Source organism: Balaenoptera physalus (genome assembly GCF_965194825.1).
Source record: "Balaenoptera physalus genome assembly, chromosome: 2".
Lineage (NCBI taxonomy): Eukaryota > Metazoa > Chordata > Mammalia > Artiodactyla > Balaenopteridae > Balaenoptera > Balaenoptera physalus.
Window position 1 is genome coordinate 97513825 of NC_138883.1, and position 17828 is coordinate 97531652.

Here is a 17828-nt window from a genome sequence, read left to right on the forward strand (position 1 = left end):
GTACCCAGGTGGAAACCTAGGGATATAACTCTTGCCGTGAGAATCTCTGAGTGTCTTGAGTAGCAATGACAGTGGTTGCTGCAAATACGTCCTAGTGCTGATGTATACACACATACGTACACATAGAAGTTGAACCTTTGCATTTAAACACAAACAAGTAAACATTAATATCCTGATACCCTACTGTATGATACACATGTTTTTCTTCTGAGAAAGTCTTTATGATGAAATAGCAGACATTATGAAGGACTATGATGTATATAGTCATTTAACATTCTTTTTTTTTTTTTGTGATTCTCAATAAAGAATTGCTTTAATAATTTCTATACTGATCACAAAAGTAAATTAAAATAATATATATATATATTTTTAAACATCTTTATTGAAGTATAATTGCCTTACAATGGTGTGTTAGCTTCTGCTTTATGACAAAGTGAATCAGTTATACACATACAATATGTTCCCATATCTCTTCCCTCTTGCATCTCCCTCCCTCCCACCCTCCCCATCCCACCCCTCTAGGTGGTCACCAAGCATCGAGCTGATCTCCCTGTGCTATGTGGCTGCTTCCCACTAGCTATCTATTTTACATTTGGTAGTGTATATATGTCCATGACACTCTCTTACCCTGTCACATCTCACCCCACCCCCTCCCCTTAACATTCTTTTGCAATGGAATTCTTTTCTATGTTTACATATATGCTGAGCTGTTATTAAGCATTACAAACTATTTTTCATTACTGTCCCAGGATACTTAAAAGTAAAGGGTGTTTCCTGCTAGTAGAATACTTTCTGAAGAAAAGGTGCATGTGCCTATTTTAATAATAATGTAAGTGAATTCTACCTAATTTTAAAAAACTTTGTTTGGAACACTTTTATGTTGCTGCCCTAAAACCCTGTAATGAAGTCTTTAATGCCTACATCCCATTCTAGTCTATAAATCTTTCTTAGATGGTAACATCTGGACGTATATAGCATTGGCATTCTTGCTGGTCATAATGGCTGATTCATTCTCTTTGGCAGAATGCCCTTCTGCCTGCAGGGTTCCGGCAGAAGAACCAGACATCAAAGTCTGCCACAGGGCCATTTGATAGAGATCACCTCCTTTCATATCTGGAAAAGGAAGCTTTGGAGCATAAGGACAGGGAAGACTATGTGCCCTACACTGGAGAAAAAAAAGGTAAGCACAGAATTTTGAAGTCATTATTTGACAGCACTTGATTTTTCTGCTTACAGGTAGGACTGGAGAAAATATTTTTAGAGGTGCATCATTGATAGCCTCAAACATATGATACTGTTGACTTTAAAAATTATTAGGGAACTTCCCTGGTGGCACAGTGGTTAAGAATCCTCCTGCCAACGCAGGGGACACGGGTTCGAGCCCTGGTCTGGGAAGATCCCATGTGCTGCGGAGCAGCTAAGCCCGTGTGCCACAACTACTGAGCCTGCACTTTAGAACCCACGAACCACAACTACTGAAGCCTGCACGCCTAGAGCCTGTGCTCTGCAACAAGAGAAGCCACTGCAATGAGAAGCCTATGTACTGCAGCGAAGCGTAGCCCCCGCTCGCCACAACTAGAGAAAGCAAGTGCACAGCAACGAAGGCCCAACACAGCCAAAAATAAATAAATAAATAAATTAAAAAAAATTATTAGGTAATTTGGGCACTTTCTTTACATTCACCGACTTGGCCAGTAAGTTCCTTGTTAATGATTTGTTAGTGAGGTTTTATTACACAGTGATTTTTAGTTCTCTTTAGAATTCTTTAGTTCTCAGCTGTAACAAATATTAAAAGTGTACTGAGGTAAAATTTTAAATGCACTACTGTATTACAAAATGCAGTGATGTCAAAGTGCCACTCATTTCTAACTCCTGTCTTTAAAGTGGAATGCCATAAGAAAATTCAGGACATATTTTCAAAGACTCTTACCCTACAGCCTTCCTTATTAATTCAGTGATCCATAACCATTATAATTCTAATTGTCAGTGCTTCAAAATCATTACTTTCAGGAAATTCTTCTAGTCCAAGTCCTTCCCATTGCAGATTTTTTGTTTTTTAATTTATTTTATTTATTTATTTATTTTTGGCTGTGTTGTGTCTTCATTGCTGTACTCAGGCTTTCTCTAGTTGCGGCAAGCGGGGGCTACTCTTTGTTGCGGTGCACGGGCTTCTCATTGCAGTGGCTTCTCTTGTTGCAGAGCACGGGCTCTAGGTGTGAGGGCTTCAGTAGTTGTGGCACATGGGCTCAGTAGTTGTGGCTTGCAGGCTCTAGAGCGCAGGCTCAGTAGTTGTGGCAGACGGGCTTAGTTGCTCCGCGGCATGTGGGATCTTCCCGGACCAGGGATCGAACCCGTGTCCCCTACTTTGGCAGGCAGATTAGTAACCATTGTGCCACCAAGGAAGACCCCCATTGCAGATTTTGACCTTAGCTAGCCTCAGTGGAGAAAGAGTACAGCTATAATTTAAAAAGCTGTCTATATAATAACATTTAACATGAAGTAGGTTAAATTTCTCAGCTTTCAATACAGGTTGGCCTAAGAAGCCAGATTCTGCTTTCACTTCTATTTAAAATGCTGTTCATGGAACACTGGGGAGTGGTGGCAGCAGTAGAGTTGATCTTCAGCTCTTCCAGGCACTGTTTTTACATCTGAATCCTTACTAGGCCAGGCGGGGAGAATGGTTAGAGCATAGCGCTTTCTCCTAGTAAGGCTTTAGCTTTTTATTTGGGAAGGAAGCCCTTCTGGCCACAACTCTGTTACATGACTATCCCTTAGCTGCAGGGGAAGGTGGAAAATTCATTTTAGTATTCCCACCTCTGTAATAGACGAAGGTTGTGAATGGCTTTTGAGTAGGTATTATTCCACAAGGTCTGCCCATGCCTTTTCAAAATTATCATCCCCAACCCCTCTGCTCTTCTTATCGACCCCACTTCCCCTTATCTCTAGTTGAGAATCACTACCTTAGATACTTGTATTAGGGTTCTCCAGAGAAATAGAACCAAAAGGGTATGTGTGTGTGTGTGTAGAGAGAGACAGAGAGATTTATTTATTCATTCATTCCTTTTTGTAAAAATTGAGGTATAGTTGATGTACCATTTATAAGTTTCAGGTATACAACCCAGTGATTCACATTTTTAAAGGTTATTTAGTTTTTAGTTTTTATATTTAGTTATTATAAAATATTAGCTATATTCCCTGTGCTGTACAGTATATCCTTGTAGCCTATTTATTTATTTATTTTAAAATATTTATTTATTTAGGCTGCGCCGGGTCTTAGTTGCGGCACGTGGGATCTTTAGTTACAGCATGTGGACTCGTAGTTGCGGCATGCATGCGGGATCTAGTTCCCTGACCAGGGATCAAACCCAGGCCCCTTGCATTGGGAGCTTGGAGTCTTACCCACTGGACCACCAGGGAAGTCCCTAGCCTATTTATTTTATACATAGTGGTTTGTACCTCTTAAACCCTATCCCTATTTTGCCCCCGCCCCCTTTTCTCTCCCCCTGGTAACCACTAGTTTGTTTTCTATATCTGTGAGTCTGTTTCTTTTTTGTTGTATTCACCAGTGTGTTTTATTTTTTAGATTCCACATATAAGTGATAACATGCGGTATTTGTCTTTCTCTGTCTGACTTATTTCACTAAGCATAATACCATCCAAGTCCATCCATGTTGTTGCAAATGGCAAAATTTCATTCTTTTTAATGGCTGAGTACTATTCCATTGTACATACATACCACGTCTTCTTTATCCGTTTGTCTGTTGTTGGATGCTTAGGTTGCTTCCATATCTTGGCTATTGTAAATAATGCTGCCATGAACATTGGGTTCATGTATCTTTTTGAATTAGCGTTTTTGTTTTCTTCAGATGTATACACAGGACTGGAATTGCTGGATCATATGGTAGTTCTATTTTTAGTTTTTTGAGGAACCTCCATACTGTTCTCCACTGCGGCTGCATCAATTTACATTCCCACCAAGGGTTCCCTTTTCTTCACGTCCTCACCAACTTTTGTTATTTGTGGGTTTTTTTGATGATAGCTGTTCTGACAGGTGTGAGGTGATATCTCATTGTGGTTTTAATTTGCATTTCTCTGGTGATTATGACATTGAGCACCTTTTTATGTGCCTGTTGGCCATCTATTTGTCTTTGGAAAAATATCTCTTTAGGTCTTCTGCCCATTTTTTAATCAGGTTGTTTGTTTTTTTGATGTTGTGTTTTATGAGCTGTTTATATATTTTGGGTATTAACCACTTATCAGTCATATCATTTGCAAGTATTTTTTCCCATTCAGTAGGTTGTCTTTTCGTCTAGTCAGTGGTTTCCTTTGCTGTGCAAAAAGCTTTTAAATTTAATTACGTCCCGTTTGTTTATTTTTGCTTTTCTTTTGCCTTAGGCGACAGATCCAAAAAAATACTAAGATTTATGTCAAAGAGTGTTCTGCCTATGTTTTCTTCTAGGAGTTTATGGTTTCAGGTCTTACATTTAGGTATTTAATCCATTTTGAGTTTATTTTTGTATATGGTGTTAGAGAATGTTCTAATTTCATTCTTTTACATGTAGCTGTCCAGTTTTCCCAGCACCACTTATTGAAGAGACTGTCTTTTCTCTATTGTATATTCTTGCCCCCTTTGTCATAGATGAGTTGACCATAGCTGCATGGGTTTATTTATGGGCCCTCTATGTGCATGTTCCTCAGGCCAGGCCTTAAAAGCCATGTTACAGTATTGTAGACATGAAGAAGGGCAAGTTTACCTTCAACAATTGGAGAACTTTGGTTCCAGAGCTCTGTTTTGAAATATAGCTGAAAGACGGCTCTCGGCTTCTTAAAGCCACCCTGGAGCTCATCCTTAAATTGGTTGGCCTTGGTTATTCGTAGTCACTAATATGCCTTCCTTTCTTTGGGTCTCATCCCCAAGATTTTGATCACATTCCAGAAGATCCTCAGAATAATTCATCTACATCGTATTAGCATACCTTCCAATCAAGCTAAATGTGAATCCCCTCCTTAGCTCTGAGAATTCAGAAGCTTGTTTTTTTAAGCTGCCTCTCCAATGACCCTTTAGCTGAACACCTGGGTTGAGTCCCAGGTTTCTTACTTAATGGCTTATTTCACAGGAGATAGACTTTCAGATGGAGGATGCCTTCCCAGACAGAAGAGTTTCTCCTGGTTCTTCTTAAAACAGTTTGCAAACCTGTTAAGAAATAAAAGCATTTTACTGTTTTGGTGTACTCACACTAGTGAGAATCTGTGAAATGTGCCATTGTTCTCTAAACTAAATCGTTTTTCATACTAAGATGACTGGTTTCAGAGTTCAGTCCCCAATGGCAGTATTAGTTTTCTGTACCAGGGAATGCTACAGCGATTCACTCAGTTCCTTGAACTCCTTTCAAGTTATATGCCAGAATCTCATAGGGATCTCTTATTGTAAATTATTTTTAAAGATGACTACCCAATTCTCTTTTAAAAGAAAAATTGGGAACCACTAAAAGGAATAGTTATGCAACTACTTTCTTATATTCTGAGACTAAATGATGATGATTAATTATACTTGTTATTTTTTAACTTAAAGACACACTCTTTCTGGAGCTAAAATTATACAGAACTGGTATGACAAAAGGGAATCCCCATAAAACTAAAAATTGGACATTTCATGATTTTTCTTTTTGACCATGAACAAAAGCTATACACTCATGCCAAATTTTATCTTTCTAGGTCATCTCAGAATGCCTTGAAAAGACCTACAGAGTAAGAACACTTGAGGGTTGTTATACAGAGATATATTAGTAATTTCATTTTGTGATTTGTGAAATGGTTGTTTATAATTGTACATTTTACAGAATTAAAAGCATATGTCAACATCTGAGAAGGAGGAATTCATCCTAATTAGGTGAAATTCAAGGCATTATGTCTTCGATGCATTTTGGGAACATTTTGTCCTACAGTAATAAATGTTCCGCTTTTAATAACTGCAATTTTGTTGACAGCAAAAAAGAAGGTATTAGGCAGCTAATAAGGCACAGCTGACAAAAGATGTATTAAGGATTGTTTTTAAGTGCATTGTTTACAGTAGAATCCACAATATACATCTGTTAAGTTCATCTAAATCTAACAAGCTCATGGTAGGAATGGTATCATGGTATCAAGTAATCTTGGTAGAGATTAATGGAAATGTCTTTGCTATGAGCCTACTATGTTCAAAATGTTGAGAAACTAAATGTTTAAGAAAATTAAAACAATAACATAATTGCAATATAATGTTCCTTTTACTTGAAGATATAATATTAAACTTTTGGGAAGCTTTTTACCTCTTTCTCCTTGAAATGTTGCAGAAGATGTAACTGAGGCATAGACCAAGGGTGAAGGAGAGTATTCATCCAGCTCTTTCTCATTCCTGAGAATGGTGAAAATGCAGAGTTCTGACTGGTTATTATTTCTCATCATATTTTTACATATCTTGAATATTCTGTCTCCAGGATAGATAAGGCTCAGAGCCTTGCCATGGATTTGACACTTAGAGAAATAATTGGGCCCAGTTTGTAATACTTCTTACTGACTCTCATTTTGCTTTGCTTTGCCAGGAGTCTTCCTCCCCACGTCGAACATCACACTTTACCCTTACCTAGCCTAAGACTTTTTTTCCCCTCATTGTCCCTTATTTCATAGACTAGAGCCTGATGCACCTTGTACACTCTCTCCTGTGCACCACCAAAGAATCCCTCCCTTCGAGCCACTGACACTCCTAAGTTGGGCTCCTCCCCTCCTTGAAGATCACGCCTGTGCTCCCAGTTGGCCCTTGGGGTAGAGCCATCTATTCTTTCTGGTGGTTTCCCTTCCTCTCCTGGATAGAGGAATGCCCTTGGGTTTTCTTCCCAAGAATCTCCTAGGCCCTGCTCTGTTTACTAAAGGTGAATTTAACCAGATTGCCTTAAACTAAGAGTTCTCATATACTTTCTAGATTACTTATTCACAGTTACCTTAGCCTTCCAGAAAACTTACTATAGTCACTCTTCTGAAAGATGCTTCCCTCATCTTTCTGAGTACATGATTTCTTTTTGGAGGAAAGGCAGACTTGATTCCTTAAACCAGAAGGATCATAGTTATAAACTGCCTAAATCAGCAGGATTATGTAACTGCGAGTGTGCAGTTGGTTTCCACTAAATTCAAGATAAAGACTGGCTCTATTTTTGTACTCAAATCTCATAAATTCTAAATGTCCTTTATATACCTCTAAAAAGTGGTCTTATCAGGCACTGATATGTAGAGTGGGCTATTTAAATTAGTCATGCAGATGCAGGCATCTCCTTTGGAGACTGGTCACTGTATCTTTTGAATGATTCACTCACTACTCCTTTGGGGTGAGGAGTTAGCCTGATGGATTGTTCATGTTTTATGGGAAACTTTCCCGTATAAACATACCCACTCTGGATATTCCTTTCCCGCCAACATGCCTGTATATAATTTGCATACCACAGAATTTTGATTTTAATTGTTCCAGAATCATACACTGTGAGGCTGTGTTATTAGGTTTTTTCTTTTCTTCTTTTTTAATAGATCTTTATTGGAGTATAATTGCCTCACAGTACCGTGTTAGTGTTAGTTGCTGTTGCACAACAAAGCGAATCAGCCATATGCATACACATGTCCCCATATCCCCTCCCTCATGAGCCTCCCTCCCATCCTCCCTATCCCATCCCTCTAGGTCATCGCAGAGCATCAAACCGATCTCCCATGCTTTGCTGCTGCTTCCCACCAGCCAACTATTTTACATTCGGTAGTGTATATATGTTGATGCTACTCTCACTTTGCCCCAGCTTTGCCCTCCCACCCCATGTCATCAAGTCCATTCTCTATGTCTACCTCTTTATTCCTGCCCAGCAACTAGGTTCATCAGTACTTTTTTTTTTAGATTCCATATATATACGTTAGCATACGGTATTTGTTTTTCTCTTTCTGACTTACTTCACTCTTTATGACAGACTCTAGGTCCATCCACCTCACTACTAATAACTCAATTTCGTTTCTTTTTATGGCTGAGTAATATTCCACTGGATATATGTGCCACATCTTCTTTATCCATTCATCTGTCGATGGACACTTAGGTTGCTTCCATGACCTGGCTATTGTAAATAGTGCTGCAGTGAACATTGTGGTCCACGTCTCTTTTTGAATTATGGTTTTCTCAGGGTATACGCGCAGTAGTGGGATTGCTGGGTCATATGGTAGTTCTGTTTTTAGTTTTTTAAGGAACCTCCGTACTATCTTCCATAGTAGTTGTATCAGTTTACATTCCCACCAACAGTGTAGGAGGGTTCCCTTTTCACTACACCCTTTCCAGCATTTATTGTTTCTAGCTTTTTTGATAGTGGCCATTCTGACTGGTGTGAGGTGATACCTCATTGTAGTTTTGATTTGCATTTCTATAATTATTAGTGATGTTGAGCATCTTTTCGTGTTCCTCTTGGCCATCTGTATGTCTTCCTTGGTAAAATGTCTATTTAGGTCTTCTGTCCATTTTTTAACTGGACTGTTTGTTTATTTGACATTGAGCTCCATGAGCTGTTTGTATATTTTGGAGATTAATCCTTTATCTGTTGTTTCATTTGCAAATATTTTCTCCCATGCTGAGGGTTGTCTTTTTGTTTTGTTTATGGTTTTCTTTGCTGTGCAAAAGCTTTTAAGTTTAATTAGGTCCCATTTGTTTATTTTTGTTTTTATTTCCGTTACTCTAGGAGGTGGGTCTAAAAAGATCTTGCTGTGGTTTATGTCAAAGAGTGTTTTTCCTATGTTTTCCTCTAAGAGTTTTATAGTGTCTGGTCTTACATTTAAGTCTTTAATCCATTTGGAGTTTATTTTTGTGTATGGTGTTAGGTAGTGTTCTAATTTTATTCTTTTACATGTAGCTGTCCAGTTTTCCCAGCACCACTTATTGAAGAGGCTGTCTTTTCTCCATTGTATGTTCTTGCCTCCTTTGTCATAAATTAGGTGCCCATATGTGTGTGGGTTTATCTCTGGGCATTCTATCCTGTACCACTGATCTATCTTTCTGTTTTTGTGGCAGTACCATACTGTCTTGATTACTGTAGCTTTGTGGTATAGTTTGAAGTTGGGGAGCCTGATTCCTCCAACTCCGTTTTTCTTTCTCAAGATTGCTTTGGCTATTCAGGGTCTTTTGTGTTTCCATATGAATTGTAAGATTTTTTGTTCTACTTCTGTGAAGAATGCCATTGGTAGTTTGATAGGGATTGCATTGAATCTGTATATTGTAGTATAGTCATTTTCACAATATTGATTCTTCCAATCCAAGAACATGGTATATTTCTCCATCTGTTTATGTCATCTTTGATTTCTTTCATCAGTGTTTTATAGTTTTCTGAGTACAAGTCTTTCGCCTCCTTAGGCAGGTTTATTCCTAGGTATTTCATTCTTTTTGTTGCAGTGGTAAATGGGAGTGTTTCCTTAATTTCTCTTTCTGATTTTTCGTTGTTGGTGTATAGGAATGCCAGAGATTTCTGTGCATTAATTTTGTATCCTGCAACTTTACCAAATTCATTGATTAGTTCTAGTAGTTTTCTGGTGGCATCTTTAGGATTTTCTACATATAACATCATGTCATCGGCAAACAGTGGCAGTCTTACATCTTCTTTTCCAATTTGTATTCCTTTTATTTCTTTTTCTTTTCTGATTGCCATGGCTAAGACTTCCAAAACTATGTTGAATAATAGTGGCGAGAGTGGACATCCTTGTCTTATTCCTAATCCTAGTGGAAATGCTTTCCGTTTTTCACCATTGAGAATGATGCTTGCTGTTAGTTTGTCATATATGGCCTTTATTATGTTGAGGTAGTTTCCCTCTAAGCCCATTTTCTGGAGAGTTTTAATCATAAATGGGTGTTGAATTTTGTTGAAAGCTTTTTCTGCATCTATTGAGATGATCATATGGTTTTTATTCCTTAATTTGTAAATGTGGTGTATCACATTGATTGATTTGAATATATTGAAGAATCCTTGCATCCCTGGGATAAATCCCACTTGATCATGGTGTATGATCCTTTTAATGTGCTGTTGGATTCTGTTTACTAGTATTTTGTTCAGGATTTTTGCATCTATGTTCATCATTGATATTGGTCTATAATTTTCTTTTTTGTGTGATATCTTTTTCTGGTTTTGGTATCAGGGTGATGGTGGCTTTGTAGAATGAATTTGGGAGTGTTTCTCCCTCTGCAATTTTTTGGAAGAGTTTGAGAAGGATTGGTGTTAGCTCTTCTCTAAACGTTTGATAGAATTCGCCCGTGAAGCCATCTCGTCCTGGACTTTTGTTTGTTGGAAGATTTTTAATTACAGTTTCAATTTCAATACTTGTGATAGGTCTGTTTATATTTTCTAATTCTTCCTGGTTCAGTCTTGGAAAATTGTACCTTTCCAAGAATTTGTCCATTTCTTCGTTGTTGTCCATTTTATCGGCATAGAGTTGTTTGTAGTAGTCTCTTATAATCCTTTGTATTTCTGCAGTGTCAGTTGTGATTTCTCCTTTTTCATTTCTAATTTTATTGATTTGCGTCCTCTCCCTTTTTTTCTTGATGTGTCTGGCTAAGGGTTTATCAATTTTGTTTATCCTCTCAAAGAACCAGCTGTTAGTTTTATTGATCTTTGCTATTGTTTTCTTCATTTTATTTCATTTATTTCTGCTCTGATCTTTATGATTTCTTTCCTTCTACTGACTTTGGGTTTTCTTTGTTCTTCTTTCTCTAGTTGTTTTAAGTGTGGAGTTAGATTGTTTATTTGAGATTTTTCTTGTTTCTTGAGGTGAGATTGAATTGCTATAAACTTTCCTCTTAGAACTGCTTTTGCTGCATCCCATACAGTTTGGGTTGCTGTGTTTTTGTTGTCATTTGTTTCCACGTATTTTTTTATTTCTTCTTTCATTTCTTCAGTAATCTCTTGGTTATTTAGTAGCGCACTGTTTAGCCTCCATGTATTTGTGTTTTTTACAGTCTTCTTCCTGTAATTGATTTCCAATCTCATAGCATCGTGGTCAGAAAAGATGCTTGCTACAATTTCAATTTTCTTAAATTTTCTGAGGCTTGATTTATGACCCAAGATGTGATCTGTCCTGGAGAATGTTCCATGTGCAGTTGAGAAGAAAGTGTATTCTGCCACTTTTGGGTGGAATGTTCTGTAAATATCAATTAGATCTATCTGGTCTGTTGTGTCATTTAAAGCTTGTGTTTCCTTATTTATTTTCTGTTTGGATGATCTGTCCATTGGTGTAAGTGGGGTGTTAAAGTCCCCTACTATTATTGCATTACTGTCGATTTCTCCTTTCATGGTTGTTAGCATTTACCTTATGTTTTGAGGTGCTCCTTTGTTGGTTGCATAAACATTTATAATTGTTATATCTTCTTCTTGGATTGATCCCTTGATCATTATGTAGTGTCCCTCCTTATCTCTTGTAACAGTTTTTATTTTAAAGTCTATTTTATCTGATACGAGTATTGCTACTCCAGCTTTCTTTTGATTTCCATTTGCATGGAATATCTTTTTCCATCCCTTCACTTTCAGTCTGTATGTGTCCCTAGTTCTGAAGTGGGTCTTTTGTAGATAGCATATATATGGGTCTTGTTTTTGTATCCATTCAGCCGGTCTGTGTCTTTTGGTTGGGACATTTAATCCACTTACATTCAAGGTTATTATTGATATGTATGTTCCTGTTACATTTTCTTAATTGTTTTGGGTTTGTTTTTGTGGGTCTTTTTCTTCTCTTGTGTTTCCCGCTTAGAGAAGTTTCTTTAGCATGTGTTGTAAAGCTGGTTTGGTGGTGCTGAATTCTCTTAGCTGTTGTTTGTCTGAAAAGCTTTTGACTTCTCCATCGAATCTGAATGAGATCCTTGCTGGGTAGAGTAATCTTGGTTGTAGGTTTTTCTCTTTCATCACTTTAAGTATATCCTGCTACTCCCTTCTGGCCTGCAGAGTTTCCACTGAAAAATCAGCTGATAACCTTATGGGGATTCCTTTGTGTGTATTTTTTGTTTTTCCCTTGCTGCTTTTAATATTTTTTCTTTGAATTTAATTTTTGTTAGTTTGATTAATATGTGTCTTGGTGTGTTTTTCCTAGGGTTTACCCTGTATGGGACTCTCTGTGCTTCCTGGACTTGGGTGACTATTTCCTTTCCCATATTAGAGAAATTTTCCACTTTAATCTCTTCAAATATTTTTTCAGACCCTTTCTTTTTCTCTTCCTCTTCTGGGACCCCTATAATTCGAATGTTGGTGCATTTAGTGTTGTCCCAGAGGTCTCTGAGATTGTCTTCAGTTCTTTTCATTCTTTTTTCTTTATTCTGCGCCTCGGCATTTATTTCCACCATTTTGTCTTCCAGCTCACTTATTCGTTCTTCTGCCTCCGTTATTCTGTTATTGATTCCTTCTAGTGTATTTTTCATTTCAGTTATGGTGTTGTTCATCTGTTTGTTTGTTCTTTAGTTCTTCTAGATCTTTGTTAAACATTTCATGTATTTTCTCAATCCATGCTTCCATTCTATTTCTGAGATTCTGGATCATCTTTACTATCATTACTATGAATTCTTTTTCAGGTAGATTGCCTGTTTCCTTGTCATTTGTTTGGTCTTGTAGGTTTTTACCTTGCTCCTTCATCTGTGACATATTTTTTTGCCATCTCTTTTTTTTTTTTTTTTATGAGTGGGATTGTGTTCCTGTTTTACTGGTTGTTTGGCCTGATCCAACACTGGAGTTTGTAGGCTATTGGGTAGAGCTGGGTCTTGGTGCTGAGATGAGGAACTCTGTGAGACCTCACTCTGATGAATATTCCCTGGGGTCTGAAGGTGTCTGTTAGTCCAGTGGTTCAGACTCAGAGCTCCCACTGCAGGAGCTTCCACCCGACCCCGTGCTAGCAAATCAAGATCCTGTGAGCCATGTGGGGTGGCAAAAAAAAAAGAGAACAATAACAAAAAAAAAATTAGACTAGGAAACTAACAGATATGTTAGAAAGAATGTAAAAATAGAAATACAGATGAATCAACAAGTGGAAGGTACATAGTACCACAATAGTAAAAAAAGAGGAGGAGGGAAAAGAAAAATAATAATAAATAAAAGGAGGGGGGGAAGGCCTTGGCTGTGGAGAGCAGGGCCTAAGCAAGGGTGAGGTTTGGGTGGTGGGCAGGGCCAATGCTCAGGACACACAGCACTGGAAAAGGCCCTGGGGGCTGTGTGGGGTGGGGCTTAGGCTCAAGGAACAGAAGGGTCCCAGTCTCAAGAGGGCAGGGGACCTCACCTGGGAGCCCAGCAGGCTTCCTGGGCTCGAGTGGGTGGGGCAAATGCCCTCCTCTCCTCTCCTGCTCCTCCGGTCTGGGGTGTGGGAGGGCCCCTCCCGCCTGCGTCTCCTGATCTCCCTGGCCTCCCTCCTATGCCCCCAGGACCCATGTGGCCTGGAGGGGGCTTTGGAAAGGTGGGGAGCCGGCTTGGGAGCTCAGCAGGCTCCCCAGTCCCAGTGGTCCAGGCAATCACCCTCCACTCCTCTCCTGCTCTTCCCGGAGAGTCCCTCCCACCTGCCTCTCCTAATCTCTCTGGCTTCAGGGGTGCCGATCTTGTCTGGCCTCTACTTCTCCTACCCTCTCGGTCCCCCTACATCCTACCAGTTCACTCTGGGGTTCCTCCTGTCTCCTTGGGGGTTAGAGTCCTCCATCAGCGGCCGGCACGTGCCCTAGTTGTGGGGAGACGCTAACTCCCCGTCCTCCCACACCACCATCTTGACTCCTCCCCCCATGTTTTTTCTTTTTAGTTGATTTAAGCTTGTATATCCTCTTGATGCATTGCCCATTTTGTCATTATGGAATGACCTTCTTTATCCCTGGTAATATTCTTTGCTTTGAAATCTACTTTGTCTGATATTAATATAACCAATCTTGCTTTCTTTAGATTAGTTTTAACATAGTATATTTTTTCTGTTTGTCCCATCAGTTCTTTGTTCTCTTTCCTCCTTTTTTTTTTTTTTTGTTTCATATCTTCCATGTCTCTATATAACATTTTGAACATATGGAATATAATTATAATAACTGTTTTAATATCCTTACCTGCTGACTTTATCATCTGTCATTGCTAAGTCAGTTTTGATATATTGATTTTTTTTTTCTCTTCCTTATGGGTCGAATTTCCCTGCTTCTTTGCATGCTGGTAAATTTTTATTGGATACCAGACATTATGAATTTTAGCTTTTTGGGTGCTGGATATTTTGATACCCCTATAAATAGTCTTGAGTTTCATTCTGAGACAAGATTTAGTTACTTGGAAACAATTTGATCATTTGCTCCTTTAGGGTCTTGCTTTTCAGATTTGTTAGGTGGGACTGGAGCAGTGTTTGGTCTAGGGCTCATTATTTCTCCACTACTGAGGCAAGACTCTCCTGAGTTCCCTACCCAGTGCACTGTGAATTATGAGGTTTTCCAGTCTGGCTGGTGGGAGCACATTCTATTCCCAGCCCTGCATGAGCCTGTGCACTGTTATTTCTAATTTTTTCAGATGTTTTTTTTCCTTGGCCCAAGGTAGTTTCATCATACACGTGTGCTGATCTGTACTCTGCTGAACGCTAAAAGGCAGCCCTCTGCAGATCTCCGGAGTGCGCTGTCTGTGTAACTCTGTCCTCTCTGGCACTCTGTTCTATAAACGCTGGCTGCCCTCATCTTTCTGGACCTCAGCTGTGTCTCTTTGGTTCAGATAGTTCCCCAGGCTCTGCCTGGGTTCTGTTCCCCGTGCTGCAGCCTGGACACTTTTCTCCAGGCAGTAACCTGGGCAGTCATGGAGCTCACTTTGTTTCTCATCTCTCAGGAATCACTGTTCTTTTTTGCCTGATGATCAGCGTCTTGTAAACTTTCTTATATTTTGTCCATTTTGGGGTTGTTTCAGTCATGGGTAAATCCTGACCCTATTACTCCATCTTGGCCAGAAGTGGAAGTCTCCAGAATCGTATACAATAGATATCCTGTTTCCCCACCTAGAGTATAAGCTCCTCAAAGTAAAGAATCTCATATTTCATTTTCCTTATGCTATCTTTCTAGCTCATTATCTAGTATATACAAGCTCTCTAAACATTTGTTGAATAAAGAAGCATTTATTGGTGATCATATTGTAGTATTGAGCAGGTGTCATGTGTGCTGTTGGGTCAAACCAAAAATGCCTTTCCAGTATCTGCTCCCTCATCCTTTGGTTTGGTTGAGTTGAGGTTTGTGCACTTCCTGTCAAAAGGATATCCCAAAGCCCCCTGTGGAGATTATAGTGGCCTAGTTCCCTTAAATCTTTTCTGGAACAAGGTAGCTTATAAACATGCACATAGTAAAATTAGCTAGGGCCTTTCACCTCTGTAGAAATGAAATAACTAGGAGACTCCTCTGTTTCTAGTTATTGTACATTTTATATACTTAGCAAGGATGGGACCATGACTAAGATCATTCTTTCTTTTTTTTTTTTTTTTTTAATTTAATTTATTTATTTATTTACTTTTGGCTGTGTTGGGTCGTTTTCTGTGCGAGGGCTTTCTCCAGTTGCGGCAAGTGGGGGCCACTCTTCATCACGGTGCGCGGGCCTCTCACTATCGCGGCCTCTCTTGTTGCGGAGCACAGGCTCCAGACGCGCAGGCTCAGCAGTTGTGGCTCACGGGCCGAGTTGCTCCGCGGCATGTGGGATCTTCCCAGACCAGGGCTCGAACCCGTGTCCCCTGCATTAGCAGGCAGATTCTTAACCACTGCGCCACCAGGGAAGCCCAGATCATTCTTAACATTGTGGTAGCTGTGACTTGATATCAGAGCAAAAGAGATGAGGACTTGTGAAGAAAGGTCCTGGCCATAGAATTGTTAACATGGTTCATAGTATCTTACTTATTTTAGAACAATAACAAGGATCTTGGCAAGATATTCCTTTTTTTTTTTTTTCTCCTCTTGGCACAAACACAGGTTTGGATTAATGCCATGCATTTAAGCTACCATTATATGAATTCTTATCTTGGTTTCTTCTATTTCCTTAGCTGCCATTTTGTAGTTACAGAAACATTACTGAACTCTTTCAGCATTCTTAGCAACCAAGAGTCATTGCCCTGTTTTTGTTTTGTTTCATTTGGGGGTGGCAAGCCTATCTTTTCATACTTGTCTGAGAGATTTTTTTCTGATCTTGTCATTGCTTATTTTCATATTTTGCTACAATGTAAAGAACTGTAATTTCAGTCTTTAAAAAATCCAGTTTTAGATGTTGCTTTGTTAAATAAGGTATTTAGATAGAATGCTGTGTACTGAAGAATAGAAGTGAATTAACCATTTTTTAAGACATTATGTTATTTCAAATAAATACAAATATTAAAAGTTATAAGTCAGAGCTTTTTGACCATATTTCAAGGAGAGGAAAAGTAAAATTAGATCAGTACAGTAGTACTCATCCTAATCTTTTCAGAGCTGTAATTATACAGATTAGCACTTTATCAACATGAGTAGGTAAAAATCAGAATCATGTAGGGAGCTTTTTCAAAAATATCCATGCCTAGTCAGTCTTCATTTTCTGAGTTTAGGAATCACTGATATAGGGCTTCCTTGGTGGCGCAATGCTTAAGAAGCCACCTGCCAATGCACGGGACATGGGTTCAAGCCCTGGTCCGGGAAGATCCCACACGCCGTGAAGCAACTAAGCCCGTGTGCCACAACTACTGAGCCTGCGCTCTAGAGCCAGTGAGGCACAACTACTGAAGCCCGCACGCCTAGAGCCCGTGCTCCGCAATAAGAGAAGCCACTGCAATGAGAAGCCCGCGCACTGCAACGAAGAGTAGCCCCCGCTCGCCACAACTAGAGAAAGCCCGTGCGCAGCAACAAAGACCCAACTCAGCTATAAATAAATGAATGAATGAATAAATTTTAAAAAAAGAATCACTGATATAGATACTTGGGACTTTATGGTTTTCAGTCCTCCTGGGTTGTTTTGGAAAACGCTCTGTGTCTCTCACGTACACATGCAAGAAATTCCAGAGAAAATAAGAATAAATAATTAACATGTGTCTATTGCATTTACTGTATACCAGTTGCTTTATATATGTTAAATCATTTTATCAGAATGAGACTGAAATTTCTATAAAGAATAATCTATGATTTTTATAAAAACATATCAGAAGAAAGATGATCATAAAAAAATGGTGTACTAATTTTGTTAACAGATGGTTTTGGATAAAAGCAGTATCAAATTTACACATTTCCCTACCCTCTGCAAAAACACACACACACACACACACACACACACACACACACACACACCCTACTCAATACCTATACATCAAATAAAAGCTGAACATTTCACTCATCTTGCAAGACATTGAGGGCACAAATCACATTAACCATTATAATGGAGATCTATTTATCAGCATCTCTTAGTAATTAAGATTTGTAACAAATCTAATTTATATGAGACTAATTTAAATTAACACACATGTTTAGAAACGCGTTTTCTGTTAATATGGAATCAATCAAGCAGTTTGCTAATTGTGTATTTCTCAGAGAACAGCTGATTTTAACTAAGAAGCACAAACAGTATCTGGCTGAATGTGTTTAAGGTGCAACCCACATCATAAAATTTACCCATTTAAAGTGTACAATTCAATGGTTTTTAGTACATTCACAGAGTTGTATAACTATCACCATAATCTTAAGTTTAGAACATTTTTATCATCCCAAAAGGAAACCCTGTACCTCTGAATAGTCTCCATTCCTCACTCTATTGTCCAGCCCCAGAAAACCACTCATCAACTTTTTCTCTCTAAATTTGCCTATTCTGGACATTTCAAATAAA

The 17828-nt window shown here is 38.8% G+C and overlaps 1 protein-coding gene across 3 annotated transcripts in view; it reads left to right on the forward strand.

Annotated features, from left to right (window-relative positions):
- Positions 1–17828, forward strand: part of TMOD3 (tropomodulin 3) — an 87022-nt gene that overhangs the window by 43806 nt on the left and 25388 nt on the right. For all 3 annotated transcript variants that reach the window (XR_014259152.1, XM_082448031.1, XM_082448032.1), the window contains one exon: positions 1024–1180. Coding sequence is in view for 2 of the 3 variants with exons in the window: in XM_082448031.1 (XP_082304157.1) it covers positions 1024–1180 (157 nt within the window). In the remaining variant the exon portion in view is untranslated. The remainder of the gene's footprint in view (positions 1–1023; positions 1181–17828) is intronic.